This window comes from Pocillopora verrucosa, chromosome 8 (assembly GCF_036669915.1).
Source record: "Pocillopora verrucosa isolate sample1 chromosome 8, ASM3666991v2, whole genome shotgun sequence".
NCBI classification, from domain to species: Eukaryota; Metazoa; Cnidaria; class Anthozoa; order Scleractinia; family Pocilloporidae; genus Pocillopora; species Pocillopora verrucosa.
The window spans coordinates 5,229,827-5,256,868 of NC_089319.1; the positions used below are offsets into that span (position 1 = coordinate 5,229,827).

At 36.8% G+C, this 27,042-nt stretch overlaps 3 protein-coding genes across 7 annotated transcripts; 1 reads left to right on the forward strand and 2 right to left on the reverse strand.

Annotated features, from left to right (window-relative positions):
• Window positions 1-192: 192 nt before the first annotated feature.
• Window positions 193-4,614, reverse strand: LOC131797208 (N-acetyltransferase 9-like protein). 2 transcript variants are annotated; one of them, XM_059114838.2, is made up of 7 exons: window positions 4,478-4,614; window positions 3,869-3,978; window positions 2,692-2,751; window positions 1,844-1,921; window positions 1,411-1,470; window positions 1,022-1,116; window positions 193-340 (listed from the first exon to the last, which is right to left on the reverse strand). In XM_059114838.2, the coding sequence occupies exons 1-7, from the start codon at window positions 4,552-4,554 to the stop codon at window positions 194-196; spliced, it is 627 nt and encodes a 208-aa protein (XP_058970821.2). In that variant the 5' UTR covers window positions 4,555-4,614; the 3' UTR covers window position 193. The 2 variants fall into 2 exon arrangements, with proteins under 2 accessions (XP_058970821.2, XP_066026847.1); XM_066170750.1 differs by lacking the exon at window positions 1,022-1,116.
• Window positions 4,615-4,649: 35 nt separating this feature from the next.
• Window positions 4,650-12,996, forward strand: LOC131797283 (transmembrane protein 104). 2 transcript variants are annotated; one of them, XM_059114899.2, is made up of 10 exons: window positions 4,650-4,784; window positions 5,144-5,265; window positions 7,091-7,181; window positions 7,494-7,590; window positions 8,413-8,468; window positions 8,916-8,946; window positions 9,394-9,493; window positions 10,323-10,419; window positions 10,735-10,828; window positions 11,469-12,996. In XM_059114899.2, exons 1-10 carry the CDS (start codon window positions 4,743-4,745, stop codon window positions 12,209-12,211), a joined length of 1,473 nt encoding a protein of 490 aa, XP_058970882.2. In that variant the 5' UTR covers window positions 4,650-4,742; the 3' UTR covers window positions 12,212-12,996. The 2 variants fall into 2 exon arrangements, with proteins under 2 accessions (XP_058970882.2, XP_066026669.1); XM_066170572.1 differs by lacking the exon at window positions 7,091-7,181.
• A 610-nt stretch (window positions 12,997-13,606) lies between these two features.
• On the reverse strand, window positions 13,607-25,547 carry LOC131796725 (uncharacterized). Of its 3 annotated transcripts, none has more exons than XM_066170571.1 (15): window positions 25,507-25,547; window positions 25,308-25,428; window positions 23,123-23,442; window positions 22,874-23,021; window positions 21,612-21,977; window positions 20,109-20,417; window positions 19,323-19,719; window positions 18,774-18,863; window positions 18,393-18,449; window positions 17,679-17,735; window positions 17,438-17,497; window positions 17,312-17,356; window positions 16,866-16,904; window positions 16,168-16,240; window positions 13,607-15,655 (listed from the first exon to the last, which is right to left on the reverse strand). In XM_066170571.1, exons 2-15 carry the CDS (start codon window positions 25,399-25,401, stop codon window positions 15,608-15,610), a joined length of 2,103 nt encoding a protein of 700 aa, XP_066026668.1. In that variant the 5' UTR covers window positions 25,402-25,428; window positions 25,507-25,547; the 3' UTR covers window positions 13,607-15,607. The 3 variants fall into 3 exon arrangements, 2 of the variants coding, with proteins under 2 accessions (XP_066026668.1, XP_066026667.1); XM_066170570.1 differs by having other exon boundaries at window positions 13,607-15,658; XR_010718418.1 differs by lacking the exons at window positions 13,607-15,655; window positions 16,168-16,240; window positions 16,866-16,904; window positions 17,312-17,356 and having other exon boundaries at window positions 18,393-18,451; window positions 18,775-18,863.
• Between the last annotated feature and the right edge of the window lie 1,495 nt (window positions 25,548-27,042).

Below are 27,042 nucleotides of genomic sequence, written 5' to 3' on the forward strand. Positions count from 1 at the left end.
TGGCAACTGTAATAACATTCGATTTCATGCTGAAATCTATGTTCCGGACATTCGGCCTGTCACATGATAAAAACGGAGTGTGAAAAGATCGTGTCCTTGTATCCGACATCTCGGAAGTTCTGTGACTCTGCAAGTGCAGAGATCGAGAAAACAAAACATGTTTGATGAATTCTCCCATAGCTTCCATGACTGATTACAAGTTTTTATCCGAGTTCTGTGTAGGTCTGTAGGGATACTTGTGATGAAGAATGTAACTGGTTGCCTGAGTAAGCTGTCGTTTCACACTCTGGGTTACTTGCATCTCCAGTGTAACCTCTTTGAATACTTCACTGACGGAAATCTGTCATCAAATAAGAAAAAAAAAATTTTAAGTGAAATCTTCTACGTCTAGACACGGTAACTTTAAAATGGTGCATGTACAGTGTCCTACACAAGTATAGCCAGCTACTATGCGTAATGATGGATCTGAACAAATCACTCAATTTAGTAGTTTCCTCTAACTCTCTTTTTCATTCGGCAACTCCTCTTATTTATTTTTCCGCTTGATTTTGCTATTTCCTATTTCTCAAATTTTATACATTTTCATAAGCTTAAATAGCTTTTCAGTTGACGTGAACCACCTTGCAGAGATACGCTCATTCTAGTTGTTTGTTTAATGTATCTATTAAGGGTAATTTGGTGCTATCAACTGAGTTGAAAACATAAATTGGCCACCGTAAAGAGTTTAAAGGCTGACGTTTCGAGCGTTAGCCCTTCGTCAGAGCCAGTTTACGTTTTCAGCTTAGTTGATAACACTAAATTACCCTGTTATACTCTCCCACCGATGCAGCACCACGATTTCTCTTGAAATTTATCCCCTTTAATGTATCTATAGCTTCGTAAGTCATTGCGGTTGTTATTGTTGTCGTTTTCTTCTGATCATTTCACTTAGGAGCGCAGCACAAGGATTTTATAGACATAAACTTATAAGAAAAACCTGATTTCATTGTCATGAATAGGACAGAAACGCTTTTAAGCTAACCTCAACAAATCCCGATTTGCGGAAAAGTGCTAAACTTGGCTCGTTACCGCAACCGATCTTCGCTACATATTTTTTTACTCCTAGGCAGGTAACACCTAAAATTCATGTAGGAGAGATATACTCAATATCCTGATAATGATGAAACAAAACCCAAAATAAGTATACTAACAGCTGGTCCATGTGGGAGATAAGGAAGCCCAATGATCAGAAACCATGACCACGGATAGATAGATGTTTTTAGGGGTGATTTTGATCATGTCACACCTTGTTTGGAGTTTTCAAGGCTGGTTACACGGATACATACAAGCCTGAAGTGGAAAGAACTTGGCGGAACCTTACTGAAGGTAATCATGAATCTGGGTGTTCCACAAAATGAGTTGGACAGTTACCATAGTTCATCATGGCTAATAGGGCTTCTCTTCCAAGTCCACATCTTCTACAAGATGGTTCTGTAAAGCACATGGAAGTGGATTAATGGTGAAACATGTTCAGCAAAAGAAATTGCTTCAGATTGTATAAGCACTGAATTTGAGGTAGCCACTTGTTTCAAAGTGAGTGAAGATATGTACTTATGTTCAAATCTCCAGCAAGGCAGTAAATAAGGTTGAGTCGTCTTGCATGGCTGTAATTTTCACCCTTTTCTTCCCATAATTATGTAATCAATAAAAGAAAAGGGATGCTCTTGCTATACTAAAAGGAAATGCAAACAAAGCTAAGGATATTAAATCTCTGATCCTTCAAGTAATTCTGAGTCAGGGAGTTATTTTGTTGATTAGAGGCCTGGAGGAGATAGTAAGTCAAAAAAATCACAGTAAATTATACCTGCTATCATAATTTCTATCTCTGCAACTTCTTGCTGGTTGTCATCGAAGAACAAATTGACATCACCAGCCATACATTCTTTAAACAAAAACATCCATTTATGCTTTAGTACACAATCAAACATGAATTGCCAACAAAAATGTGCTTTAGATACTTATAGCCAAACCTAATTTTACACGAGTAACCTTTCCATCACGACAAAAAAAAAACATAATTTACAGAAAGCTAAAGCTCACCATATAAATTTGTTGATTAAATATTATCAGGATATAATGATAAGCACATATTGGTTGAGACAAAGAAACAGACAGGAAAATATATGGCTTGAGACTGTGAGTGGTGAAGAGAATACTGCTGTACTATAGTACAGCAGTATTCTGTACTATTCTGTACTACAGCTGCTGTACTATTGTACAGCAGCCCATTAAGCCCTAATACCACTGACTGGCTCAGAAAGATGCCTGCCATTTCCAGCCATGTTGTTTTGAGTTATTCATAAGTTCTTCCAACTTTGTGATTTATTGATTGTTTATTTTCCATGTAAGTACATTTGTAGCTAGCTCTCAGGACATTGTTTAGACTTCCCTTACTGTATTTAGAACTAGCTTATTTACATTTTTCACTCATCTGTAGGACTCCCTAATTGCTAAAAAGCTTATCAAACAAGTCAAAACAAGGTTGTATCTTCAAGCTTCATGGACTCCATACTTCATGACAAAAGACCACACATTTTCCTGTGCAGCCCAGCTGTATAATCAGTGTGACATGGTTTTGTTCAAATGTTATCACAGGAAGAGTTTTCCTTATTTTTGGGGATCTAATGTAATGATTATGAACAGTTCACAAACCTATTTCTGTAACTTCTGGATGGACCCATTTGATTCTGTCCAAAATGATAAATGTACACTCTGAATTATTAAAAATATATATAAAAAATGAATTAGTACCTAATTATCACAATTTCAATCCAGTATGTACATCAAATGATTGTACACTTTAATTGATGACATTCATGACAAAAGACACAGTCTTTTGACAGGAATAACAGATGGTAATTTCATGTCATAGCAGTGATGGTAAATAATTTCATGTCATAACAGTGATGGTAAAGCAAGAGAAAATTTATTTGACAATTAGGAGGTTAACCCTTTAGCCCCTTAGAGTGATAAGTATCTAATTTCTCCCAATTATATCACTCCTGAATCAAACATGTAAGTCATGAGAATAGAGGAGATGATCACCAACTAAAGCAGCCCTTGACTGTTACACAAATTCTCCTTGTCAGCCTCTTTGGAAATGTATAAGGAACAGTATGAAGAATATACATACTGATGTCGGGGGTTAAAAGAGTTAAAGCCCAAGAGTGCCATATGGCATAAGATGCCATTTCATACTCAATGTTTAATCATTTCTTCTGAAATTTTCACAACCAAAAAGTCATTTAAAGATCTGCACATTGAAAGCAAAAAATAATGGCTCCCTCCAATATAACACTTGATTTACCACCCCCTGTAAATTTTTTTCCCTATATCATTTTGGTCAAGGTGATATCTCACAACGATCAATGCTCTGAGAGCTGTAATTAGGCTATAGTTTAGTGGTATGCCCTATATGTACAAGGCAAACAAAAAATTTCAAGATATTTTATATTTCACTTTGGACACTTCTCAGTCTTTTCAGTTACCTCCTCCATACCTGTTGGTGTCGATTATAACATACTCCAAAAAATACCTTTAAAATGATATATCATACATGATCTAATGGTTCATTGTCCTCATTTAAGAAACATTTGGCATTTCCCTCAAGCAGTAAAGGGTTAAATTTGTGATCTTTTCCATTATTCTTGTGACCATTATATACGATTCAAGACTGATACTGTAAGGAGAAATTAGATGCAAGCGACACTTAGTGGTTAACAGGTTAATTGTCTTGCAAACTTTTATTTCCTTACTAAAAGAACCACCTCATAGGTCCAGCTTAAGTGGACAATGTAAAGTCTAGTTTCAATGATAGCAACTGACATACTGTTTTCATCTAAGAACCAACTCTGTTGCATTTCATATTCCTGATCCAGTGTCAGTCTTTCAGATGCTGTTTGCTCCAACAGTTCTGGTGACTGCATCCAGTCATGATATCTTGAAGATAAAACAGTGTAACAGAACTAGATAATTAATGATAAAATTGATGACAATTGCACTTTGTAGATTCTAGAGGATTCCCAAACAAATTTATTGTGTCCCGATAGAGACTCTCCTTACTTCATGTCACATTCAGTGGAGGGCATACTCACAAACTGACAGTCTGACAAACTGACTGGCTTACTGATTGAATAACTTATGGACGGACTGAAAGACACGCAGATACACTGACTATTTTCAAGTTAACAAATTGATACAAATCAAAACAACTTAGGATGAATGGGTTTATTTTCGAACGTTTAATCTAGAACCTAAAATAGCAAGATTTCTGTACGACCCGATGCTTCGTTATGCATACAGTTTTCACAAAGGAGAAGACAATGCCCAAACAGCAGATTGCCTCTCAGACTAATGCTTTGATTTAGGACAGTATACGGTTATATAGAAATATTTCCTCTAAAAATTCATCTCCAACTCCATGATTCTGCAAACATACCTTGGAACGTGTTCCTTTCTGTAAGGTACTAGGACTATTTTTCTCCCCTCCAAGACTGTTTCACTGTTGACTTTCATAACTTACCGGCTATCCCCAACTCAGGTCAACTCACCCCTCAACAGTTGCCTACAAGTACTAGTCAGCGGTCACAACAACCAGTCTTCACTCGTCACTTTAAGTCCGGAAGTAAACATGTGACTGACCCCTATGATTAGTCATTCTTATAGATTGCATCTGCAGGTTAACAGTATCTTTAGCATCAAGGATGGTTGCAGTTACCGAAACAGGTTCTCCATATTCTACGCCAGTAAGTGTACGGTCTTATTGAAGGTTGCTGTTCTTGATTCATCCCTCTGCTTGCTCTGAAGATAACATGCATCCGAGTTCTCGCTTTTCTCTTCGACGTCACGAGTATTTTGCAAGGAACTTTTACTTTAAATTACTCAATTTTTGTTCAATTATTCTCTCTAAAACTTGTCGCCTGTAATTGCTGATTAATACATGTTCAATAGATCATTTTTTCCTGGCAACTTATGATTGAAGGCTCTAAACTCTAAGCAGAAAACAAAAACGATGTTTGACTAATTTCTGCGACATTGTGTAATGAGAAATTTTTACCAACTAACCAACGGAAATATGGATGTATTCTCTCCCTCGTTCTTCCAGGTTGCCTTTATATATGTTTTCAATTTGATTATTGGAGTTGGAGCACTGACAATGCCCAAGGCATTTGCAAATGCGGGTTGGTTGATCGCATCAGTTCTGATAGGTATTTTATGCCTGATGAGGTTAGTGGAGGTCTATTATTATCATTATCATTATTATGGTGTTATCATAACAGCATTGATTATTGTTTGTTTTATTTTAGTTTTGCAATACTCCCCCATCCACTCCCCCATATCTCATATTACAAGACCTTGAAGGTCATAGCCCATATAAAGATCAAACTGCCCCATGATGAAGCTGACTACTTTCAGCTGATGCTACAGAATGATACATGATACAGTGATTGTAGTCCTCTATGATCATGGGCAAAACAGGTTGCCTTGCCAAAAGATAATAGCCAGCAATCAAGGGATGTATAGTATTTAAGTAGTCAGCTGATATGTGATCAGTGGATATTCAAATGTTGTTTGTTTATCATTGTTTATTTACTGACATGTCAGCTGATTACCAACAAGTGTTGAGGCTTCAGCTGAACATGGGCTGACTATCTACTGACCAAATATCAGCTTTTGACTTTATCAATCTACCTCTAAAATGGATTTTACCAACATTGATTGAATGAATCAATGAGAAGTCTCTGTTATGCTGTCAATTCAAAGTAGTTGTTATGCTATTTTTTATTGTGTGTGTGCAAATCTTTTACAAAATATCTAAGACAATTTATACCAGTATGCTCTCTATGGTCAATAGATGCATTTGGATTAGAGTTTGCGAACACAGTGTGATATTACACTTTCTGTGTTTCAATTTCTATGTGAGAAGTATTTGATAAAAGTAACCCTTTACACCCTAAAGTCAATATACATATTCTCTGTACTGTTCTTAGTGCATTTTTTAAGGTACTTACAAGGAAAATTTGTCTAACATTCAAGAGCATCTTTAGTCGGTGATCATTTCTTTTATTCTCATAACCTTTATGTGTGATTCAAGGGTGATGTTGTAAGGAGAGATTAGATGATAGTCACTCTTAGAGGTTACAGGGTTAATAGAAGACTTTTCTGTGTTTACTCTTCCTCTTATAATAACTCAGGGGTTGAGAACATTTTTGTGTTTAGAAGAGGCTCTACAAACACAGAAGAGTCCTCTATTGCTTGAATAACAGAAATCTGTCGACCTTTTTACCCGGTTACCTCTATAAAGAATGTGTGAGAATATTTTAAATTATAGATGTAAGTTTCATGCATTATTAAAGTTTTGGTTTTACTTTTGTATCTTTTTCTACACATGCTTCACTTAGATCAAAATTTTAATTCTCCTTACCACCAACCATACAATTTCTATAATGTTAGTTCAGAGAATTAAGTATTGAATTAACTAATTAACCCCAAACTGATATTTTTCTTTATTGTCATCACTAATCTGCTTGATATTGTATTGATATTGTAAGGAGAAATTATGTCTTGGTCACTTATGAAGGTTAAAGGGTTAATTTCTTAAATTGTATGAAACATTGACTAAAAAATTCAGTCATGTGAAAAACATGTGATTAGCATGTAAATAACATGTGATTGTCACCTTAGTAATAAACTTCTCATACAGATTTTAAGTTTTTTTTGTAATTTTACTCTAACTTTTGCTTATAACTGCTCCCAATGGAATGTTTTGAGAAAATAGACAGAAATGATGTTTTGACTTTCATACTATTTTAACTGCCTAAAACTTTGCCATGATTTCAAGGTCACAATAATGTCACTAAATAAAGCAGATTTTTCTGCTGAGCGTGGCTGCAGATTTTAAAGTTTTTCACAATTTACCTAGTAAAAAAAAGTAACATTTGATATTATACAACTGCCCTACTTATTGACCCTGATACTAGGTAAATTGGTTTAACTACTGATTTTACTGAATAAATTGAAACTCAAAATACTTTTTAATATTGATGTTTAGTTTTATAACCTCCACATTCATGGTAGAGGCAATGGCTGCTGCTAATGCTATGTTACGTCTAAAAGCAAGAGAAAAAAGTTTGTCAGCACCAGTAAGTATTAACTGCATTTTTATTTGATTTTTACATTTACTTTTGCAATTAAGGACCAGTGAACCTAATCATCTCTTAAACCTGGCCTCCTTTAACTCTCAGAAGTGATTTACATGTAAATAATTTCTCCTAAATGTCCTAAATGTCTATCACTCCTCCAAGTATTAAAAGTCCTGGAATTTTTCTTCCTTTAGGAAAGAAACTACAAACAGTGTTACACCTCTTACAATGGACAAGTTAAATTCATTCTTCAACAGTTTATTGGTAAAGAGATAATCAAGTTTAATGATCATGTGTTCCTTTTTTTGTTAGACACATCCTTCTACTGGTAGTGCCTTAAGTGCTGGTTCTAATGGTGAAAAAGATTCATCTTCTGATGACCCTGATGAGAATGTGCCACTGCTTATTAGTGAGTAATTATAGTGTCAAGTGAACTTTTTTTATGAAAGTGATAAAATAAATAATATATGACATTCTGTACCACTGCATACTGGCTGCTTTGCATACCACTGAAATAGTCTAAGAATGCAATATGGTTAGCAGTGACAACAACAGCAAAGGTTCATATGATGCCAGTTTTTGAGGTTCACATGGCATGTCAATGCCTAATACTTGAACAACCAAAGGGAGAGATGCAAATTTTCATTAAGGAAATGACAAGCCTCAGTTGTATTTCATGAAAATGTTTATCTCAGTGAAATTTGGACCATTCACACTAGGTGCTTGAAATGTACCACTGTCAAGTTTGCTTCTTGTCTGCCAAACACATCAAGCCTAAGTGGTGACAACCATAACAATGGCAGCTTGGAGCACTGTGATGTCATATGGCAAATGAGGCAGGATCCCTAGAACTGAGTTTAGATTATTAAGTACCAGTTTAAAAGTAAGCTGGTGATGTAAAGTGTAGATACTTGAATGGTTTATGAAGATGTCTTTGGTCATAGAGCAAGGCAAAAACATCTGACAACATGGTTTTCTTATAAAACTGTTTTATGCTTAGTGTTTTTGCTGAAATATATATATGATAATTCAAGAATCTGTTAAATTTTTGGCAAAAAGAGATTTTCTAAAATTTTAGCAGGAAAAATTCCTCTTTGAATTTTTTGTAACAAAATTGATAATGTGGAGCATGAGAACTGCATTCCCCCCTAAATACAGAGATTATACTTGAAAAAAAATTTTAAAAAAGCCTTGATTGTGGGCAGATAATTTTCTTGTTTATCACTACTAGATGCATTGGGTAGCTCAAGAGGAGATCTCTATGATATATCCAAACGTGTAGAAATGGTGAGTGCTTTGTAGAGATTCTTCTCTCCTTGCTTTTGATTGATTTCCACACAGTAATGAGAAACAGCTGAAAAAATCTTTATTACATTCATTTTGAAATTACTAGTGATCCTTGCGATCTGATTTGCTCTAATCGGTGCTATTTATTCACAAATTACACCAGTTTTTGCTTTAAATCACACTTTTTTCCCAACCAATGAGAGAGCTTTAATAATTGAAAACAAAAAACAACCAATCAAATTTCAAGGCTGGTTTTAAAGAAACCAACCCAATTGCGGAAAAATGAAAGACAGCTTCTGCAACTTTTTACAAATTATGCTTACGATATTAAACCAAATTGCACTCCACTTAGCTCAATTACCATTATTAAGTTGTTTACTTACACCTATAATTAGCTGTGATATCTCTGTTCTATAATGGTGATACATATTTTTTCTCTGTTTGTAGGGTCAGATGGCCAACCTTTTTTTCAGTAAACGTAAGTAATGAATTAAGTAGCTGGTCTAAGAACAGTCCCACTATCTTTTACTCTGAAATTCTGTGCTTTGAGGTGCATTTTTGGAGAAAAGAGCAAGTACAAACCTACCATTGACTTAGGGGTTGCAAAAAGGCAGGCAGTAAAGAACAGAAACAGTGCAAACCGGGAGAACCTTTAGCAGTGTTTTGCTGTTTGGCTTGAAAAGCAAAATTGAAACCACCACAGAGTTCAAACAAAAGTTGTGTCATTTGCTCCTCTTAATTATTCTCCTTGTCAGTATCTAAGGAAATGTATAGGAATTAGTGTGGAGAATTTGCACACTGATGTTGAGTTGTCGAGGTAATCTCTAAACACCTCAGCCCCATTGTGCTTGCTATAGTACTCTGTGGACGTTTTAATCAACTTTTGTGTTATTAATGATTATTAATAATATTATTTTATTATTAGTTGGAGTCCGACTGTTCTACTTCTGTATTGTGTTGTACCTGTATGGTGACTTGGCAATATATGCAGCTGCTGTTCCAAAGTCTTTAACTAAAGTGACATGGTAAGATGGTTAGATTTATATATTATATTTGTTAATCTATTTATTCATAAGAAAATAGCGGGGCGATGGGGGATGAGAGGTGGCTATGACAAACTGCCTTCTAGAGAAGTGGGTAACCTCTATAGCTTTGACAGTGGCATCAACCTTGGTACTGTCAATCACAAGAATATTCAATATCTTACTTGAGGGTCGGTAGGGAAGAAGTTAGCTGGCGTTTATGATTAGTGCTGCAGGACGCGCGTTTCTCCGCCCGCGGTGAGATTTGAGACGAGACGGGTAGTGGTTTGCTTGGGTGTTTTGGGCACTAATATCAGTGCTAGATCCCTCGCAGACCCCTCCCTGGTTTGTGTTTCAAGGTCTCAAACTTTCCAATAGGCGAAGAAACGCTTGTGCCGTGACGCTAATAGGGAGGTCCTCCTCGATCAGGTTTTCATCAGCACTGCTTAACAAATATCTCACAGACTTCTTACGAAGAGTGCGAGGGCTCAACTGGCCTGCCTTGCTCGCTGGCAAGAGGTCTAGCAGGAGTTCTGGCAGGCTCCTCACCGGCCTCTTGAAGGGTTCACAAGAAGGCTGTGAGATGCTCGTGGAGCAGCGCTAAGAAGAACTTGCGCATAGGCTAGTCTGCTATGAGCCCTTGGACTTTTTCCTACTTATTGCAACGGTCAAAACAGCTGCCTGAATAACATCTAGAGGCTTCCATTAAAACTTTTGTCATAATTCTTAATCTTTTAGTTGTAACAATACCCGTATCCCATTCGGAAGAGAGCCGATTACCGTTGCAAAGTGTTGTGCTAAACTTTGATTTGATTTTTTTCCCTTTTCCCAGCGGATCTTGGAATGAAACTGATTCTACCAAATCCAACAACAAGACTTGTCCAGGATGGGGCTCTGTCACACAAGGCAATGTTTATCGTGTCTTTTTAGTAAGTGTTTTTATCCAGCAAGCTCCTAAAAAATAAGTTTGTGTGTTGGTATGCGTAATAGTGTGCGAGATAGAATGTGTGATGGTATGTGTGATAGTATGCGTGTACCCTGCGTGATCGTATGCATTATAATTTTTTTGGGCCTCGCCCTCATCAACTATCACGCACAGAAATCGAGAGCTCATCATGTAATCTTTAGATAAAAGCGTTATGTATGTACTGCGGGTGTATTTACTCAAAGTGCATGATCCTGAAGCAACATGTTTATAGGGAAGGACCCAGCACTTGACTTGCTCGTTTCTGTTCCTTTTTCAGGCCATTTTCACCGTCACATTAGGACCATTTGCATTTTTCAACGTACAGAAAACAAAATACTTACAGATTTTTACCACACTCATGAGATGGGTTGGTAAGTAGTTAGTTTATTTGTACTTTCCTGATTTCTTGTCTTATTGCTGTTTTGTTCTTATCAGCGGGTTAAATATCTTTAAATTTTTAAAGTTTCGTCTACTTTGAAATCAGGGGGGCAAGTTTCTAAATAAAATGTGGTGCTGCGTCGGTGGGAGAGTATAATAGAAATTAATTTAGTAGTATCAAAGTAATTTAGTATTATCTACTGAGTGTAAAACGTAAATTGGCCACGGTAAAAAGTTTAACAGCTGGCGTTTCGAGCGTTAGCCCTTCGTCAGAGCGATTGACGAAGGGCTAACGCTCGAAACGTCAGCTTTTAAACTCTTTACAGTGGCCAGTTTACGTCATCAACTCAGTAGATAATACTAAATTACTTTGAAATCACACTCGCATATAAAAAGTTCAATTGCCACTTATCGGAACACTAGAAATAATTACCAAAAACGTGAATGTACGGGAGTGTGATTGAAAAACCTCGTATTAAATGTAGCCGTGTATTTCTCACGGTATCCCAATGCAGATGGTTTTCGATCTTCTCAAGTTTCTCCCATCCATGCATTGGGTCTTTCTGTACACTGTCAGAGATGAAGAGGAATGAAGAGGCCATGCTAATGTGTTTTACGTCTGCTTTTCAACAGCCTTTATCATGATGATTGTCATCGCTGTAGTCAAGATTGGTAAGGGCCAGGGGGAACATGATACACCTACAGCAAGCATCTCCGGGCTGCCTAATCTGTTCGGAGTGTGTGTGTACTCATACATGTGCCAGCATTCGCTCCCATCTCTAATCACACCAATGAAGAACAAGTCGCGTATCACGTTGCTCTTTGTCGCTGACTTCGCCATAGTCCTGATTTTTTACGCTCTGTTGTCCTTCACCGCCATCTTTGCCTTCCGCTCAGAGGACTTGAACGACTTGTATACGCTTAACTTCAGGAAAACCTCCGGCAGCTTTGTGGGATATTTCCTCGCACTGTTTCCCGTTTTCACTCTCAGCACCAATTTCCCGATCATTTCCATAACCCTCCGCGACAATCTAAAGAATTTGTTTCACCGCGAAGGACGACCCTACCCCTGGGTCGTGGACCGGATCGTTTTTCCACTCTCCACGATCACCTTGCCTATCATAGTGGCCTTCATTACGCAGAACTTGGAAATACTCGTCGGCGTAACGGGGTCTTACGCCGGCACTGGAGTGCAGTATGTTATCCCAGCCTGCCTTGCGTACTTTGGCAAGAAACAGTTGACGGAGATGACAGGTCGCTATGACAACAAGCACAAGTCTCCCTTCGGATGGAGTTTGTGGATCGTATTCGTGATTGGCTGGGCGTTTGTCTGTATAGCTTTGGTGACGGTAAATCATATCATTGCCAAAAAATAATCCGATAGAATCATTTCCATAAATGAGTAATTATGCTGTGAAATCGATGAATTGGGCGGTATCAAGAACAAATATAAATTATTATTATTATTATTATTATTAATATTATTAAATAATTTGTAATTAACTATAAAATTGATAAGCTGCTTCAGGTGTTAAGATTTTGATATGAAGATTAAAATCAGAGGTCATATGCTGGATCTGAGTATTATTATTATGAAGTTGCAGGTTCAATTTTGATTAATTCTCCATCACATTAAATGAGTAACGGTTGATTGTGTCGTCTAATCGTCTGGGTGAGAATAGGACTCTTGTTGATACGAGTCCAAGTTTATTCTAGAAATTGGTCAAAGAGGGTAGGGAAAGCCCTTTGTCAAGAAAGGGCCAGGACAGCGGCTACGCAGAAAGATGTTTGAACTAATGTGTTTAGTCTTGTCGGTGGTAGAACGAGGTAGAGAAAAGCAGAGCTGCGCTCTAGAATGGAGCTTGGTAGTAACTGACGATTTGACAACTTGAGGGGAATTCAGGAGGTGATGAGGTGATTGTCAGTTGAATGTAATAAGTTGGTTCGTGGAAAGTAATTGGTCAGTTTTGATGTGTTTTTATAGGCTGTTAGATTCAAATCATTGTGACCGACAACATTACTTTACACGACCACTCTCGCCAGGACAATCAGACGACACCATCATTTTCGATTGTCTCTTTGTTCCTTTAAGACAGGAAGAATTAGATGCAGTTTAGGAATTTATTTTCAAAAATAAAATTTTAACTATGAGTGGTTCTTAGTTTTGTCTTTTGGTTGTTTGTTTTTGTATCATTGAATATTTGCTTTTTTACAGCCAACTTATAAAACAGTCTGACAGCCCAAAGTAAATTGTATCATACCTGACAGAGGAGAATGCATACTAGCCATGTTATTGAGTTTCACTAACTAGCAGTTAGATACTGTTTTACGAGCTGAAGTGGATCACTCCAGTCGTGACAGAATGAATGCTTTACTGTTGAAGTTAGCCAATTTTATGGGTTTTCTGAGTAATAAATAGGCTTTTCAGAATTAAGTTAAATGGATCGCAAGCTTTTTAATATTTGGATGTGTTCGTGTTGGTCTGTGTTTAGATGTGCTTTGAGATAGGAAGCTTCGAGCGCCTGAGTGCCTTCATGAAAGTAACCGATGGGAGACCGAGTGTGTTTTAATTGGTGTCTCTTCATAAGCAATCAGGGAATAAGATCGATGGTATTTTTTTGTTTATGGTTTTGTTGTTCATTTTTGTATGTTTTTGTTGTTGTTGTTGTTTTCCCTTATGGGATATTCTGATTGTAGTGATACAATTGATCACCAGATGACCCTTTTCAATTTGTATAAAATTTATCGCAAAAAATGCAAAATTTCAAATGTCTGCAACAAAATATTGTCTGGCCTTTATTACTATATAACCTCTTTAAATATAATGCAAAATCTTGACTTAAAACATACAACCGTGAATTTTAAATAAGTGAACAATTTCTGCTGACTCTTCGAGTCGTGAACCCTACGAAAATACTGTTTAATCAGTGGCGGATCTAGGGGAGGGACCCGGGAGGCTCGGGCCCCCTCTTATTTTGGGTAAAAGAGAAAGAATCGCAGAAGGAAGAAAAGCCGGCAGGGCAAGCGACAAAACCCCTCCCCCCCACTTAACTTAAGGTCTAGATCCGCCACTGTTAATGGCTGTTGTACAACTCATTCAGCTCTCTATAGACAAGTTACTAATACTATTTCTACGCAACAGTAAAAAGCCCAAAGCTTTTTAGCCTTCTATGTATACCTTACGTAACTAATTCCTATTCAATCTTGTGGACTAGTCCTTTTCATTATCAATATTTTCTTTCACACGTCTGTACAAAGCTAACGCCTTTGCAATCTTCATATATTATATCCTTTTTTAGCTTAACCCAATTTTACATTCAAAACTGTGAAAAGGTCTTTTTCACTCTCGGAATATTGCACTCCATGATTGACCGAGTAGACGGTTTACGAACCCGAGCGAAAGTCGTCATCATTCGGGATTGATAATTCTGTCTCTCCGAACAGGCAAACAAATTTGGGCACTTTCCAAAGATTTGAAAGTGTACGAGACTTGTTAGATCGATTGCCATTTTACAAACCTTACTGCCAAAGTATTGCTCTTACAATCACTCTGTATCAATACTTTGAATTACATCATGATCGAAAACCTGTGGCGTAAATGAAAATCAAAGTAATTTCTTTGAACTCGCGACACACACAACTGCGAGCAAACTGCATTCAAATGCTAAGACTACTTCAAGTTTTTCTACAGCCAGACTCACACGGGCTTTCAATGCCGAGACACAAAAAGTTTCTTTCACACAAATCCTTTTAAAGAAGGAAACAAAACCGAACGTTCGGAAAATAAGCGTAAACAAGGCCTGTAGAGACGATGAAATGTCAACGAAAGAAATCATTACCCGACACTAACTAGTTTTTGGAATAGTTAACTTTCCCAAATACTCCCACTTTCCACCAAAAGACAGAGAAATTTGTGACTTTTCCAGTAACGAATACAGGTATTTTCCCCTTTTTCTACTGTAACTTGTTGAGCAAAGAAATAAAGGCCTCAATTGTCTTATTAGACTCGTTCCCAGTCTATCCTTTTTTGCTGTTCAAACGCTACATAAAGCCGAGGATCATGACGTCATAGCAAAAAATTGAGGGCTAGACTGGGAAGGAATCGAGAGGGTCAACGCGCTTTCGTCAAATTCTTCTCGGAGACGACAAGGAAAGAGCTATAATTTAACAAACTATCTATCGAGAAGTCCTTTTGTCTCAAACAAAGGCATGTCACCATAACTATAACAAGGTCACGTCATGGAAAACATGTAAAAGATAAACTTCGCCGGCGTAAATTAACCTGCAAGGATCTTTCTCGATGACAGCTGTGAAATTAAGTGAAATTACTTTTCAGCAAGCGTCTCCTAGGTGGTGAACTTGACAAATATATACAGCTACTAATCAGTGTGTTACTTTATACGTGCGTCTCCAATGGGAGGAGAAACGCGATCTGGAACTTGGCTCCAACCCTAAGATCAACCAATCCCTTCCGTTTTGAATTATATTTTCCTTATCGGCTTTCTCCCTTCTAACCACGCATTTGAGTGTTGTTCGTTGTTGTTTTTTTTTTCATAGTATTCATGCATTAAACAGCAATTATTTAAAGCGCCAAAACGACTTGAATACCCCAGAATTCTAAGAAAACCGCTAAACGGAGTACCGCACCGCTTTCAGTATCTATAAGTTTACCATACTATAGTTTACACTGTTATACCACAAACTAGCCAGGAGTTCTAATTTTAACTTAAGTTGTTGAGGTACTGTTTTCACTGTTTCCACATGTTGGCTGGCTAACAGTTGGTATCCGTCTTAATTTCTGGTTTAGCATACTCATGGTTCTGCTGGGAAAAAAGAGAGAAAAAAATAAGTAAAGAACCGTAAAATAGGTCAGCGGCGATGAAAAATCCAAAGACCACACAACTTGAAATTTGGCCAAACCGGGGACCAAAATAGGTTTTCTCCTTACAGGATCAATACACTATCGGTGAACAAGCTATGAAAATTTGAAAAATTAAAAACTGTGGGGAGTTATCCAGATGTGACAGTAAATTCTCTTGATTATTTTACAATGAAATCTCGGAAGATCACATGTTTGGATTTACAGGATTAAACGAAACAAAACAAATGGACTTCCGACTTTTCGAACATCCTTGGGAATGAAAATTGGTTTCAACTTTTGATGGAAGGGTTCGAGCATCATTATCGTCAAACACTTTTGTTTCAACGATATCCAAATGAATCGTATGTATATTAGAGACAATGACACTTCTCCTTATTCAAAATAGGATAAATTGGAGTAATAAATTAAAAACAACAAACAAAAAATTAGTCAAATAAACGAAAGTCTTACCGTTACTGGTAACGTCTTCTCGTAGTTGGGATTTTCGATGGATGTCACTTTTGGAGTCTTTTTAACTGGAAGGCTAAACGCAAAAATAGGTTACAACAAAAAAAGGATTGTGCAAGAGACTCATGCAGAATTTTTCATGAAGCAATAGATTCTGGTTAAAATGAACATGGCAAACAAAGAAGATCCAATTTCAGAGTCCCACAAACCCACGCCTTCAAAAAGTGGCCAAGTGCTGAACCTCTGTTGTGTGCATGAGCTTCAATGTATGAAAATGTTTTCAAATCATTTTCGTTTCCAAGGTTTCAAACCTTCCTTCGTTTTCGAACCAAGGCTTTGCACCATGAATTATTTTCGTTTATCATTAGTCAACTCAAAGAAATTCAAGCGCTTCAATCAAAGCTAGTGTTGTTCTTTCTTTTGATTGGTTCAAACTGAGACTTGTTTCCCCAAATAAATCACCGTTAAGCTACGTGCTTCTTTAAATAAATACAAAGTCAGTTAACTTTCGTAACAAGCAACTTACTTCCTTTTGCTCTGATTTTCGGTTATGACAACTTCCGTTTTAATACAACGAAAGTCGGTCGAAACGCGCTTTATAAGGAAAAAGCCAGGCCAAAGCAATTCAGGATTGCCTGCGACCATCAATATTTAAGACTTTTCTATCATTAGCCTATTGACCCAGCAGGTTGTTAGAATACCTGTAATGACTCTGTGCAGCCCCGTTCGGTGGTTTAATCCTAGAGAAAAAAGAGACAGAAGATTACTCTCCGGTAAGAGAAACTTTGGGAGAGTAATCAAAGGCGAAAATGGACAGAAAGTAGTGAATGTATTGTGTTCAGAGAGTAGAAAACTCGATCAGCTTGTCTGTGCAGCTCTGATTACGACTATTCCGTCTATTAATGGTCGATCTCGTTTTCCTTCCAAAATCGAAATCCTGAGGTGTTGGGAGTGTCCAGTTTTTTTTTTCGGAGCGAGGGGGGGGGGGGAGGAGGAGAGTGGATGCTACATTAATCTTGCTAGCCTTCAACGAGATCGTGACGTTTTTGACTGGCCAAGTAATAATTGTCATCTGGATTGACTCTCTTTCACATATTTCACAAGTGGTGTTTGATAAAATTTAGATAGGATAAGCGGCAAAACTTACAATTGGTATCCTACTGCAGCAGTGCTTTTGACTGGCGGAGAAAAACTGCAAAGAAATCGGCCACATTAAGAAAATTCCGTTCACAAAAGAAAATTGTCAGAAAAGCAAACAAAGTTTTGCACATACCCGATGTAAAGGGGATTTTCAGTTATCTTAGGAGAGTCCCGATCCTGATCCACGGGACAGCTGCAATAAAATGAGCAATTTGAAAACCTTTCTCAGGTAAAACTGTTTCCTAATGATGACATTACCCATCTGATGTGTAATTTACCAAAGATAACTGGGTGAGCCTTCACCCACATGTTTACACGAAAAATTAACGATAAAAATTATCATCTATCCATAATAATTACAATATGAAATTCACCTGTCACTTGAGGAAACTTCTTTTTCACCAATGGTAGAGTTCTCGGAGCTATCCGAACTAAAAAGAAGAAAGGAAAATACGACAAGTAGTCAATTTACAGTTATTAAATTACACTTGCAACATTGTTGCTCAAAATGAGACGTTGGGAAAGACATCAGCGGCCAGGCTGCTAAGTAAGATGAAAGATGGCGGCGTCCATAATCAATGTTTACGCACATTTAAACACAATTTTTTAATAGTTTTGCCACTCTTTTCATTCTCAAAAATCTATTATTAGTACGATCGGTATATAAGCTCTGTATGGTTTCCGGAGTAAACTTCTTCTGACAACTAAAAGCGGGAGTGATAGGATTCTGACGGTTCTTCGGATGATCACAAAATTGTGATTATCAGTGGTACCGACCCGCCCAATGGATGTTAGGGAATTTTTAAAGCACTGCATAGATGTGTTCGTTAAGGTCAGTATTGTATGGTAATGCTAGGACAACTAGAACGGGGGTACTGGTCTTTGGCAGGATTTTCGCATAGTCCCATCCTCATTATGCATACAGTACGTTCTTGGATAAAGAATACAATGGCGAAAACAAAAGATTGCCTTTGAGACTATGACTTTGCCTTAAAGTAGTATACGGATGTGGGGAAATCTTTCCGTGTATTTATATCCAATCAGTGCAAGTTAGATTTTTATTGGAAAGGGTTAAACGTTGTACCAACCTTCGATAAAGGATATTTACAGTTTCATATGGATTGGCTTTCGAATCACGAGGAAACCTAGAAGTACAAATAAATCAGTCTAAAGTTGAAATAACAGAACCGTTGTAGTTATAATCTTACCTTTTGACTAGGGTTATAAAGTTTTATCTCCTCAAATTTTGTGGATTTGCTTCTGCCAATTAGTAATTTATTTCCTTCATCTGTTCTTCATAATTTTTTTTACTAACTTAGGATTCATTGAATCATATTTCTGATATTTTTTTTTAAAAAAGATTATGACTGGGAAGCAACACTTCCCCACACACAAAAAAACAACAACAACCACAACAAGAATACAACAAAGTGGGAGATGTAATTAATAAAAATTACAGATTGACAAACCTTTTTTTGGTGCCATTTGCTGGAGTGGCATATTCTTTATCAGATGTGAAAGTGATTGTTGGAAGAGGGCTTCCTCTTTCTTTCCGCGAGCTGGTGTAGAAAGAAATTAAGAAAGAAAAGGATGAAAATATGTACAATAAAATATGAATGTGAACTGCTCACCATAATTGATGACTGTAGAGACCAAAAGGGAGAAATGGACTTCATGAACTGATACATTGTCTGATACAGTCTCCTTTAAACAAGGCCATCCCTATCAAACTTGATAGTATTATTTTTTGTTCTTTAATTTGCAAAGCTCTCCATGCCTTAGCACATCTCAGAAACATTAGCTCTCAAAACCTTCATTTTTTGGGTTGAATTTTTTTAATAAGTCCTTTCTTTTCTTCAAGGAATTTGAATCATCAGAACTTGAGCTAAAAAACTTGTCAAAAAGCAAACAAAATTATGATTGAGATAGCAGAATCATAGTGCCAGTTATCTAAGATGAGCCCATATATTGTGTAACAAAAAGTTTTCAACTGATTGTACAATTATCTTGATTCCTACCGTTTCTTTAGAATGATAAACACAGCAACCATCCCTGCAATGACTATTATAGCAACTGCAATAACTACAGCCATTACTTTCATTTGCAATCCTCCTACTCTCTCAGCTCTTTTTCCAGTTACTCCTGGATCTTCTAATTCTACTTTTTCTGTTGGAAGTGTAATTTTGTCCGATTCACCAGGATACAGCACTGGTTTTTCTGAAGATGATTTAGTGGTTGGTTTAGTGAATGAATTTGCGGATAGAACTTTGGTGGGTTGAGCACTGGATGGTGCTGAAAAAGTCATTTGTGTTGGTTTGGCAGATGGTCCTGAAGACATCATTTTTGTTGGCGGGATGGATGGTGCTGAAGACGTCACTTGTGTTGGCTTGGAGGTTATTGTGGAAGGGGCTGGGGCTGAAAATAAAAAAAAATAAAAATTGATGTTTTGGTACAGGGCAAATATATCTTATCATTCCAAGCAATTTGAACTTCACAGCTAACAAATGATATCAAGCATCACAGAGTTCATGCATTTAAGCTGTAATACCTGTTCCAAATGTATCATTTTGGCCCTTGTAATTTAAATTTAGACAAGTAAGCTGTTGATGCAGTTGCAGAAATGACATCTTTTTAATATATTCATAATAAACGGTTTGTTTAGTTGTTCATGTTGTAATGAACTCTGTGCTCAAGTGATTCAATTTAATTAAAAGTAAAATCAAACCACAGCTAAGCAATAAATGTTTAGTTTCTTTTCTTTTCTAATTCACCCGTAGCTGATGTTCCTTCATCACTGTACTTACTTCTAATGTTTGTACTTGTACACTGATAGAAAATTTGCAGTTGATGGTTTTCAGGGCCATTGGAACAACTGTAATCAAAAAGAGCTTTTTTAATGGTGATGTCACATTCCTTGGAATCCTGGCACATTGTCACAACTTTACTCTTAACATCTAAAGTTGGGCAAGATTGAGATGACAACTGCTGCCCACAACTGTGTGGAAAAGAACCATATGTGGCATGGAGGATTTTTATTGTGTATTGATATCCTGAACAGTTCAGTGCCAAAACATCTCCATCGCAAGCCTTTTCAGCATGTATGTTGCCTGAACCTGTTGCAAAAGAAAGTAATATGATGAATATCAAATAAATGGTAATTTTTTTTGGCCTTTTTCTTTCATCCAATTTTGTTGCTACTTTGGCCAACATCTATTACATTCATATTACATACAAATGTTTTGCTTTTCTTCTACTGACTTGGGATTTACCCCAAAAGTTTTCTGTCTCTGCTATTATATTGTTTAAGAAATAAACTGAATCATTATGTTCGGACCTGTTTACATGGAGGTGGGGGGACCCCAGGTCCCTAATAATTGTTGCACTTACTCAAAAGTTGAGTGCAAGGTTTGTAGTCTCAAAATTTACAAATATATGCTATTTAATGATATACGAGCACAAATTTGCCACTGGTAACCCACCCGTCCATATAATTTCTTATTTTATTTTGATCACGTTTACATGATAGCTAGGGTGACCCACCTAGGTGGGTTGCCCAGTCTGCCAGGTAGGGTAACCCTGTCAGCCAGGGTGACAATTTGCCATGTAAACATGTCAAGGTGGGGTAACCCACCTAGCCGGGGTTGCGTTCATGACAAAAAGCTCAAAAGCAAAACACGTATGTTTTAAAACTTTGTACATTTCCTAGCCATCTCATGGCAGAAATCGCCAGAAACCACAATGGACACACAAGAAGTGTAAAATGTTCACATTTCAGAATATTTAGCATTGTAAATCGACCATATTTGGTTTCCCAATCTATTCTGTATAACGTATTGTCAGTCAACGGTTCCTCGCGAAACCAAACACCACGATGAGTGACACTTTCGTGAATAAATACATTATTCAAGATGTGAGCTTGGGATGTCTCTGCTTAAACTCCTTAATTGCAAGTGCAACAACAACCTCAAGAAACCCCACTCTAGCACCCCGGGGTTGGAAGATTGCATGTAAACATGTTTTATTTTTCTACCACAGTTAGGCAGGTTATCTAACCTACCTGGGGTCCCCCACCTCCATGTAAACAGTCCCTTATTAGGTTTATGCCCCTATATTTTTGTCTTTTTTGGTCTTGCTTTTACTTTTTCTAAATGACGAGACTGAGATAGTAAATAAAATGATGGCCAGGAATGAGGAATAGATAAATTCCAAATGGCCAGGAATGAAATAGTAAATAAAATGATAGCCAATAAAACTCATAGGCACCATTATTAACATATATCAAGTTTATCTTTTGCATCCAATAATACCTGGTGTTATGGCAAGGTAATTAATCTGAAATCCTTTCTGGGCAGCATTGGTGTTGCCGGAATGAAAATTCACTCTGACTGTACTTGTTGTAGTAATTGTTAGCATGGATGTATTTCCATTACAAAATTTTCCACCAATGCGAGGAGATAAATCAGTGAGACCATCCTGAACTTCTACAAAATCTTCTTTACAGCCTGGTGGATTTGAACTTCGTCTCATGTCAAACTGTGTAAACATTAGTACCATGTTTTTTCCTGTTGGAGCTGAAATAATCCATACACAGTTTTTGTTGGAGGGGTAACTGATTGGAAAGCCTGGACTTGCAATGGAGCCGGAAGGATTTGTTGAAAAGTTTGAACAATCATCTGAAAAAAATAATTTTATAAAGAGTACATTTTTTATATTGTATAGGCTATCAAATATAATTACTACAATTGTAATTCCCATTTGAAGTTGAAAACCATGCAGAAAGTAACCTGAAATTTCATTTTGAAAAATTGTGGTAAAAACTTCTAATCAACATGTTACTGATTTTGTTTGTGCAATTATAACACATGATAAATTAACCCCTTTGACTCCTAAAAGTGATGTGCTCAATTCCCCTTTACAATATCAGCCCTGAATCAAACATTAAGGTCATGAAAATAAAGGAAATGAACACCAACTAAAGAAGTTCTGGATTGTTGAGTGAATTCTCCTTGTCAGCACCTTAGGAAATGTATACTTTATTGAAGTTCGTTACGGAAAATATGCATACTTATGTTAGGAGGCAAAGGCTTAATTGGCACTGACAACATATTTGAGATTCATATACACTATAATAATATTCATAATGTTTGAAGTTCTTATATGAAATATTATTACTCAAAAAGATACTACATTTACTCAAAGTTGTATTGATGCCAATTGAAATGAAAGACAAAACTTACAAATAGTTAAATTTTCAGAGGCTTTTACTTGAAAATTTACATTTTCTGGATAGCACTAGCTTATCAAGAGAATGGCGACAGCCTTAATGACTGTGCTTGTATTGTTAATGTTATTACTATACATGAACTTGTCGATATTTGAAAACTTTTCCCAAGTTCAAGGACATAGTATTTACAAATAACAAAAATAGCCCTTACTCAACTAATCTGATTCTGTCTGTTTTAAAGTTAGCATGCTGTCTCATTAGCGACATATAATCCAAATTTTTACTGCTGACAATAATAACAAATGGGACTTAAGATTTCAAGGTGTATCTATCAAGTGAACCTACCAGCTTGATCACTGCAGCCATATACTTCAACTCGAAGACACATATCATATTTATAATCCTTCGGGTATATCCTGAGGTATCTCGTCACAAATGTATCTCTCAAGTTGTTCAGTTTCACACTGTTGGCATTTGAGTTTCCAATGAATGACTGAAAAAATACCAAAAGAGAATTGCATTTTCCCAGCATTGTACACACACAATTGTGAATGTAAAAGAAACTTCCCCTAAGACACATTGAGGATTACACACCTTGTCAGGACCATCATCAGTGTCTTTGTAAGTTAACCACGCCCTTCCATCATAGCTGTACTTAATCACATATGTCTTAACGTAGTAGCTCAAGTAATTCCAAGTTTGTACTCCTTGTGTACCAATGGCTGAAACATGTCTGACCCTCAGCAGGTCTATCTCAAAGTACTCAGATGTTTTATCATTGTTTGCACTGCACCAAGCTCCATTATTATTGTTCAATCTACCATGCTCAGGAAGCCAGCCAGGAGAAAATGTGTGACTGCTTATCTGGAAATCTTTTATTTTGTTGCTTTCCATACCAAGAGCATCTGAGCAACCTAAAAGGATTAATGAGAAAAAGTCAATTTTTCATTTTATAGGAGATGTAAGGATTGAGATAGTCAAGACAAGTGTTAACCAAATTCCAGTCTGTCTAAAGCTGAGTGACTTCCTTGGCTGACTTTTTTTCTTTGCTTTTCTTTGTTTTGGAATAATTCGGGCTTTATATACTTCTCATCTCAGTAACAAAAATGCTGCTAGTTGAATTTACTTTGGTGGCATTAGCAAGGGAGCTAAAAGAAACTTTCATTTACTGCCTCACACATATATCTTGGAATTTTAAGTTTCCCTGTCAGGTGTGTGAGTGGAATTGTTTCTGCAAAAGGTTTACTAGTCCATACAAGTTTATGGTGACCTTAAAATAATTGGTTCAGTTTCATCTTACCATGAAGAGTTATTTTGAAAAACTTAGTCTAAGGTCATTACTACTACTTCCCTTCGAATATGCCAATTTACCATATGACAGCCCATCAAAATTTAGACAGGTGTTGTCAATTTTCTGGGAGTGCTATGTTCGTTTGTGAGATGCTTATCCAGCCAGATGTTATGAATTTTCTGGCAATGTTTGAGTGTATTTGCCCATGACGATCAAAATATTGTAATAAGTCCAAGTATAACAACAATCATTGTGTTTTAGAAACAAGCTTAAAATACTGATATACATTATTGACTTCCTGTAGCAAATAAAAAAAACCAAAATAATAAAATGATGATGTACAAGAAACTTCCCATTTAGCTAAGAAATACCATTGTGGTTTGAATATATTATAATTGTTGAAGTTAACGACTAAGCAATGAAAATATCTGTAAAGTAATTTTGTCTCACCAGGAAATAAAAAGTGAAATATTTCCTTAAAAGGGGTGGGCGTTAGAGGGGCCGGTCAGTTGGCAAAATACCACAAAGCAAATATTTTGTCTCGTGAATGTTTTCCACGACTCAAAGGAGCTTTTTTCCTTTCTTTTTCTTTCTTTTTCGGATCCACGGTGTGAAACATACACCGAATGATAGCGGAGAAGCATACATTCTTCCAGGATTTATCTCTAACCCGAATCTCTTTATGCAATGTTTGTTTATAAGGTTCATGCAAATGAAGAAAACCGCGTCTTTGAGAGCGAGCCAAAATTCGTCTCATTAACAGTTCACCCTGAGCGAACAATTTTATACGTTTTGTTTACACTGAAAAAAAACAGAATAAGCGCTTTCGTAGGTTTTAATAACTTGAACTAGCTCTCACTTAATCAACCTAAGACAATGATAGTGCACACGTTATATGAATAGTTCCCGTATCTTTCATTAAGTAGGCTTAATCTTTTTGTTTACAACGCACAAATGCGAAAAACGACTCCGTCATCGATTGAACTGATCCCCACTAGCTCTTACTACACGAAAACCAGGAAAGTCTACAAGGTACATTTTCATGAAACCAATTTCAAAGGCAATGCATTGAACCTACGTAAGGACTATTGTGCTTCAAAATGGTTCTTGATAAATATCTCTTACGGCTATTGTCTTTTGTACTACGAAAAACGTTCTTATAAGTACTTTGGGGAAATTTGAAATTTTCACAGCGAAAATAATTAAATTTGGCGTCAGGTTACCATATCTATTGGCAGTCCGTGATCAGTGAAAGGGGGAAATAAATTCTTTCCAGGAAATAGAACAGAAAAGATACGTAGAAACACGTTCTCGAATATATTAGGCTATTATATTACTTTACTTCGTCGCTCGATCAGTTGCGATGTTTATCTGTAAGCTTAAATCCTGAATTAGTTCATGAAAACGTTGAAAGGATTCTTTTTACGTTTGCCTCGTGCTTATGATTAGCTGGTATGAGGTGCGAAGCGGCTATTTGAACAACTTTACCTTGGCGCAATGCGTCGATGAAAAGGGAACAACGGGCCACGTAAACTGCGAAGAAGAGCGCGAGGTGAAAATTCGGACCCATCTTGACATTCATCTCGTTTTAAAGTAGTCCGTGAAAACTCTAGAGTAGAATTAAATAAACAAAAGAATGTTATTTGAGAACTTGGTCGAAAAAAATCGCAGCAGGCGAACTACTTACTTGATTGCGTTGCGTTTTCAGGGCTGAAGAGCGATTGTGTGTAAGGAGTGGAGAGGGCATGGGGAGGGTATGTCTAGGGCGGCGGTGGGGGAGGGTCGATGACGCAAAAAATTTTCCTGGCGGTTGCGTGAAATAATGCCAAGTATTGAAAAAGTTGGTCCAAAGAATAGTCAAACCACAATAGATCCTAACAATAATGATTTTCTATAATTATCTTAATTTTTTGAAGGACAAAAAGCATTATAATTATCAGAAGAAGTTTAACATTAGCCTCGTGTCCAGACTCCCAAAGCTTGCCGGGATCTGGGAACGAATCAGGGTTGCTGCGGTTACATAAGAATTTTCTTGCGTCAAGCATATAATCTTGGAGCTTGTGGCCAATCTATAATTAAAATATCCGGAATCACGAAGCAAAAAATTCCTTGATTCTAAATTATTTTTCCACATCAATATGTCAGAATTTGAAAATTCAACAATGTCGACGCCGTAAATCGGTTGAAACCGAAAACGTCCACAGATCACTGAGTTTGATTGTCATGTTTCTGATTAAACTTTTTTATGTTTAAATTTTTTTTGTTTCGGTTTTGGGTGTTTGTTTAATGTTTTCAATTTTTGATGTCTAGTTTCCGAAAAACAGGAAATACTTATAAGTTGTCGAAGTTTTGATTTTAAAAATTGGATTCGCCGAAAAACTACCTGAATCGACCAAGTGTTTACAGTGATATAGGAAATCAGAACCTATATCATAGAGCTCTTCATTAATAATGTTCAGTTCTTCCAGGGTAAAGCACAACTGGTTTTTAGTGAAACTGCAGTTTTGAGGTTCACTTTGACCACTTCTTTTCATTGTTTTTATCTGGATAAAATTGGAAAAACACCAACAAAACCGGAAAACTTATGTCTGGCGCCGAAGCTAACTGAAGTAAGATTGTTAAGATTGCTACGATCTTTAATTATATAGGATTGCTGATCCTGCATGCTTAAAGTTTAAACTGATAAAGTTCTTGATTGTTTCTGGCAAAAATGTTGTGTTGTTGTTGTTTGCATGATGGCAAAAGAGGAAAATAGACACTTCACACTGAGGATGGCGGTTAGCAAAGGTTAATGACAGTCTTGAGGACAGTAACCAATTACTATGTATTGGTAAGAAAAAATAGGCTATGTACAGCATCGTCAAGATGTCTCCTTCGATTTCTCGCCTCGTGGAATTTTCCGAAATATAGAAGTAGATCGGAAATAACCAGTGAATATTGCTGCGTTAAGACACCGGTATAAGTGTCCATATGCTTCTTGTGCAGAAGACGATGTTCAGTTTGCGTGCAACTCAGCGGGCGACGGGCTTTACAAAAATATTGGAAATGGAAATATAATAACTCTTTGCGTTTTGTAATTGGTCATGTAACGATCAACCACAATAGCAGCAATTAAGCTCCAAATGGCTGAATGGATGTGTTACTGTAGAATCATTTTACAAAACCCTGAGAATTTTCTCTGATCCGGTTCAAAATGATCTCAAATTCTTAAAATTTATCTGCG

Bases quoted from the DNA above. Each gene is read 5' to 3' on its own strand.
- LOC131797208 (XM_059114838.2), bottom strand. From the start codon at position 4,554: ATGAAAGTCAACAGTGAAACAGTCTTGGAGGGGAGAAAAATAGTCCTA. The intron at 1,471-1,843 runs GTATAATTTACT...TGTGCTTTACAG, and splicing joins GATAGAAATTATGATAGCAG to AACCATCTTGTAGAAGATGT. The intron at 341-1,021 runs GTTAGCTTAAAA...ATTTGATGACAG, and splicing joins GCAAATCGGGATTTGTTGAG to ATTTCCGTCAGTGAAGTATT.
- LOC131797283 (XM_059114899.2), top strand. From the start codon at position 4,743: ATGGTTGCAGTTACCGAAACAGGTTCTCCATATTCTACGCCA. The intron at 8,469-8,915 runs GTGAGTGCTTTG...CTCTGTTTGTAG, and splicing joins TATCCAAACGTGTAGAAATG to GGTCAGATGGCCAACCTTTT. The intron at 10,829-11,468 runs GTAAGTAGTTAG...GCTTTTCAACAG, and splicing joins CACACTCATGAGATGGGTTG to CCTTTATCATGATGATTGTC.
- LOC131796725 (XM_066170570.1), bottom strand. From the start codon at position 25,401: ATGAATGTCAAGATGGGTCCGAATTTTCACCTCGCGCTCTTCTTCGCA. The intron at 18,864-19,322 runs GTAGGAATCAAG...TTTCTACACCAG, and splicing joins TTTATCATTCTAAAGAAACG to CTCGCGGAAAGAAAGAGGAA. The intron at 16,905-17,311 runs GTAAGTTTTGCC...TTTTTTCTCTAG, and splicing joins GCTGCAGTAGGATACCAATT to GATTAAACCACCGAACGGGG.